The 5,816-nt window shown below is 40.1% G+C and overlaps 1 protein-coding gene across 1 annotated transcript; it reads right to left on the reverse strand.

Moving 5' to 3' along the window:
• Nucleotides 1–4,717: 4,717 nt before the first annotated feature.
• On the reverse strand, nucleotides 4,718–5,452 carry LOC126071077 (olfactory receptor 7G1-like; the record flags this gene model as incomplete). Its single annotated transcript, XM_049875372.1, has 1 exon — nucleotides 4,718–5,452. A coding segment is annotated over one exon (735 nt), but the record flags the coding sequence as incomplete, so codon positions are not given.
• Between the last annotated feature and the right edge of the window lie 364 nt (nucleotides 5,453–5,816).

Here is a 5,816-nt window from a genome sequence, read left to right on the forward strand (position 1 = left end):
AATGAGAAGAAATATCTGCAAACATCCATTAATAATCAGAACTTGGAATACATGATGGATGAACATAGGAAAATTGGAAGTAATCAAAAAAGAAATGCATAAAGATCGATATCCTAGGCATTATTGTTGTTGTTAGGTGCCCTCGAGTTGGTTCTGGCTCATAGTAACCCCATGTACAACAGTAAGAAACACTGACTGGTCCTGTACCATCCTCACAATCATTGTTATGCTGGAGCCCATTGCTTAGCCACTGTGTCAATCCATCAGGTTGCTGACCCTATACTTCACCAAGCATGATGTACTTATCCAGGGACTGATCACTCCTGATAACACATCCAAAGTATGTGAGACATAGTCATTGCATCCCTGCTTCTAAGGGGCATTCTGGCTGTACTTCTTCCAAAACAGACTTGTTTGTTCTTTTGGTAGTCCATGGTATATGCAACATTCTTCACCAACACCGTAGTTCAATGTCATCAATTCTTGTCTCCTTCATTCATTGAACAGCTTTCGAACAAATATGAGGTGAATGAAAACACCATGGCTTAGGTCAGGTATTCCTTAGTGTTCAAGGTGACATCTTTGCTTTCCAATAATTCAAAGAGGTATTTTGCAGCCAATTTGCCTAATGCAATGCATCATTATTTCTTGACTGCTGCTTCCATGGGTGTTGACTTTGGATCCAAGTAAAATGAAATCCTTGACAACTTCAATCTTTTCTCCCTTTATCATGATGTTGCTTATTGATCCAGTAGTGAGGATTTTTGTTTTCTTTATGTTGAGGTGTAATCCATACTAAAAGCTGTGGTCACTAGCTCACTAGGTATTAGTGAGCTAAAATGGACTGATATTGGCCATTTTGAATAGGGCTTTCATATGATACACCATACTGGGAATGACAAAATGACAAAGAATGGTGTTGTATTCTTAAAAAAAAAAAATTCAAGATCTATTTTGAAGTACAATGCTGTCAGTGACAGGATAATATCCATAAATGCACAAGGGAGATCAGTTAATACAACTCTTATTCATGTTTACACACCAACCATTAATCCCAAAGATGAAGAAATTGAAGATCTTTACCAACTTCTGTAGTCTAAAGTTGATCAAACACGCAATAAAGATGCATTGACTATTAATGGTGATTGGAATGCAAAAGTTGGAAACAAAGAGGAAAGATTGGTAGCTGGAAAGTATGCCTTGGTGATAGAAACAATGCCAGAGATCATATGATAGAATTTTGCAAGACCAATGACTTATTCACTGCAAATGCCTTTTTTCAACAACATAAATGGCTACCATACACATGGACATCACCAGATGAAATACACAGGATTCAAATCGACTACATCTGTGGAAAGAGAAGATGGAAAAGCTCAACATCATCAGTCAGAACAAGGCCAGGGGCTGACTGTGGAATAGACCATCAGTTGTCCATAACAAGATCAAGTTGAAGGTGTAGAAAATTAGAGCAAGTCCATGAGAGGCAAAATACAGTCTTCAGTATATCCCACCTGAATTTAGAGACCATCTCAAAAACAGATTTGACACATTGAACACTTATGACCAAAGACCAGACAAATTGTGGAATGTCATCAAGGATATCACACATGAAGAAAACAAAAGGACATTAAAAAGACAAGAAAAAAAGAAAAGACCAAAATGGATGTCAGAAGAGACTCTGAAACTTGTTTCCGAAGTTAGAGCAGCTAAACGAAATGGAAGAAATGATGAAGTAAAAGAGCTGAACAGAAGATTTCAAAGGGGGCGTTGAGAAGATAAAGTAAACTACTATAATGAAAGGTGTAAAGATTTGGAGTTAGAAAACCAAAAACAATTTCTCAGCATATCTCGGCATTTCTCAAGCTGAAAAAACCGAAGAAAAAATTCAATTTTAAGGATTTTTTTTTTTTATAGTCAAAATATTGAAGGTCCCAGGAAACATTAAAAGAAGATAGAAAGGATACACGCAGTCACTGTACCAAAAAGAATTGCTTGACATTCATACATTTCAGGAGGTACCATATCCTAAAGAACAATTGGCCTTGAAGGGAAAAGCCCAAGGTACACTGAAGGAATTGGAGACAAACAAGGCTCCAGGAGTTGACAGAATACCAGTTGAGATGTTTCAACAAAGGGGTGCAGTGGTGAAGGTGCTCACTTGTCTATGCCAAGAAATTTGGAAGACAGCTACCTGACCAACTGACTGGAAGAGATCCATATTTGTGCCCATTCCAAAGAAAGATGATCCAACAGAATGTGGAAATTACCAAACAATATCATTAATATCACCCGCTAGTAAAATTTTGCTGAAGATAATTCAAAATCAGTTGCAGTAATACCTCCACAGGGAACTATCAGCAGTTCAAGCCCCATTCAGAAGTGGTCATGCAACAAGGGATCTCATTGCTGATGTCAGATGGATCTTGGCTGAAAGTATAGAATGCCAGGAAGATGTTTACCTTTGTTTTATTGACCATGCAAAGGAATTCAATTGCGTGGATCATAACAAATTAAGGATAACATTGAGAAGAATGGGATTTCCAGAACACTTAATGGTGCTCATGTGGACAGAATCTGTAAATAATCCAAAAGGCAGTCATTCAAACAGAACAATGGCATGCTGTGTGGTTTAAAATCAGGAAAGATGTGGATCAAGGCTGTACTCTTTCACCATACTTATTCAATCTGTATGCTAAGCAAATAATCCAGGAAGCTGGACTATATCAAGAAGAATGTGACATCAGGAGTGGTGGAAAACTCAACCTGCAACATACAGATGACACAACCTTGCTTGCTGAAAGCAAAAAGGACTTGAAGCACTGATGAAGTTCAAAGACCACAGCCTTCAGTATGGATTACATGTCAACATAAAGAAAACAAACTCCTCACAACTGGACCAATAAGAAACATCATGATAAACAGAGGAAGGATGGGATTTGCCAAGGATTTCGTTCTAGCTGGATCCACAATCAATGCCCATGGAAGCAGCAATCAGGAAATCTCCTGCAAAAGACCTCTTTAAAGTGTTAAAAAACAACGATGTCACTTTGTGGGTCCAGGTGCTCCAGACCCCAGCCATGGCATTTTCAATCTCCTCATATGCATGCAAAAGCTGGAAAATGAATAAGGAAGACCAAGGAAGAGTTGATGCCTTTGATTTATGGTGCTGGGGAAGAATAGTGGATATACTGTGGACTGCCAGAAGAATAAACAAATCTGTGTTGGAAGAAGCACACTCAGAATGCCCCCTAGAAGGAAGTACAAAGAGACTTTGTCTGATGTGCTTTGGACATGTTATCAGGAGTAACCAGTCACTGGAGAAGGACATCATGCTTGGCAAAGTAGGCAGTGAGTAAAAGAGAGGAAGACCCTCAATAAGATGGATTGACACAGTAGGTTTAAAGATGGCTGAACCATAGCAAAGATTGTGAGAACAGTGCAAGACTGGACAGTGTTTCATTCTGTTGTATATAGGATTGATTTGAGCCGGAACCTACTCGAAAGCACCTAAAAATGACAATTAACAACAGGTTCAGGGAGAAACAGTGACCTTGTGTGATTGAGCATTATAACTGGATATGATGCCTAAGTCTGTGGCAGCCATTCCTGGCCATGAGGGTAACCATTCCTAGGATGAAGGTACCTTGTTGAAGCCACCTCATGGAAGAGTAAAAAAATTCTTTTGTTTTTTTTTTTTGCATTCTCTATCTCTGAAGTTCTTGTAATGAAAGTTAACTCTATTGTTTATGTATTTTAGAGTCAAGGTTCATATTTTCTTATTAGAAGCAAAGCCTTCTAATAAGATTCAATTATCACAGTCATCTGAAGCCACTGAGACAATCCAAATATGCCAATTTTATACATTTTGTAGGGGGAAATTGTGGTTCAGTGGTAGCATTCTCACCTTCCATCGAGAGACCCAGTTTCAATTTTTGGTCAATAAACCTCATGTGTCACCACAACCTGTCTGTCCGTGGAGCATTGAGCATTGTTATGATGCTGACTAGGTTTCAGTGGATCTTCCACATTAAGGTTAACTAGGAAGAAAGCCCTGGCTATCTTCTCCCAAAGAAATCAGCCAGTGAGACCCTGTGGATCACAATGATTCTACCCATTATGGATGGGGTTGCCATGAGTCAAGTGCCAAGGTGATGGCAGCTAGCAACAACACCCAGTACAAAAATAAATGATTAAACTGAGTATGGTGGATGCTAACGTTACCCGGACACACAGGTTTTACCAACGACATGTCATACTAATATCTAAATTTGGGCATAAAGGGTCAGCTCTCTGGTCTCGCAGTGGGATTAAGCCTGATTTCCATTCACATGACTCAATCCATGGCATCAGGCGGAAGCTAGTCTCTAGCTTTTCCCACAGCCTTGTCTGCATCCTTTCCCTACCCTTCTACCGTCTCCTGCTTTCTTTATTCTGAGACTGTGCCACAGAAATAAATCAACCCTGCCTCAGGCTCCGCTTCTATGGAACTTGCCCAAAGAGACTCAGCTTAGAGAATTAAAATAATTTGTCAAACAACACAGAGCTACACAAAGAATAAAGGCAAATTTCAAACCTAAGTTGAAATGCACTTAGCCATTATGTTGTGTTGTCATTTTAAAAGAACGTGGTAATGGGAGAGTCAGGCATTCTGCCTCACATGTATTCTTTTCCCTTTGATGCCATCTAGAAATCCAAGCTGAAAGTGGTAAGATAATCACTGAAAAGCAGTTATGCTCCTGAAAATTTTTCTCAAAGCCCCCTTCACATCCCTGTTTCTCAGGCTATAGACAAAGGGGTTCATCATGGGAGTGGCCACAGTGTACATCACTGAAGCTACTGCAGTCTTCCTGGAAGAGTGTGTAAATGCAGCACTAACATACGTGCCTAAGCCTGTCCCATAAAACAAGGAAAAAACTGAGAGGTGAGACCCACAGGTAGAAAAAGCTTTATACTTTCCACCTGCTGATGGCATTCTCAAAATGGAGGAAGCAATTTGTATATAAGAGAAAATGATCCCAGAGAGAGGAACACCACATAATATGGTAGCCGCAAAATATGAGAAGATGTTATTGAGGAGGGCATCAGAACAGGCAACCTCAATGACCTGAAGAACTTCACAAAAAAAGTAAGGAATTTCCGGATCTGGGCCGAAGGACAGTTGCAACACCATCAGACCGTGGAACAAGGCATTCATGATCCTAATGAACAAGGAAAGTAGAAACAGCAGGCCACAGAGGCGAATGTTCATGATGACTGTGCATGTCAGTGGGTGACAAATTGCCACATAGCGGTCATAGGCCATTACTCCCAGGAGAAAATTTTCCAAAGCACCAAAAATCAGGACAAAGCAGAGCTGGGTGAGGCAGCCTGCATAAGTGATGCTCTGATTCTGTGTTTGGAGGTTCGCCAGCATCTTTGGGATCGTGGCTGTGCTGAAACAGATGTCAGTGAAGGACAGATTGGCAAGAAAGAAATACATGGGGGTGTGGAGGTAGGAGTCAAAGGTGACAGCCAGGACAATGAGTAGGTTTCCCAGGACAGTGATCACATACATGGACAAGAACAGGCTAAAGAGGAGGGGCTGCAGTTCTAGATCCTCTATCAGTGCCAGGAGAAGGAATTTTGAAATATGTTTTATTTCTGGGTTCCATATTGTTGATGAATGATGGAAAAGATATGATAAGACAGTAAAATGCATGGTTCCTGGAACAGCAGACGCTGCATCACCAGAGGCAAAAATCATCTTGGGAAAGAACAAAAGGAAGAAAGAGGAAAACAAATGGGATGTCTTCATTATGTATACTTTGTTACTT

This window comes from Elephas maximus, chromosome 3 (assembly GCF_024166365.1).
Source record: "Elephas maximus indicus isolate mEleMax1 chromosome 3, mEleMax1 primary haplotype, whole genome shotgun sequence".
Taxonomy (NCBI): Eukaryota; Metazoa; Chordata; class Mammalia; order Proboscidea; family Elephantidae; genus Elephas; species Elephas maximus.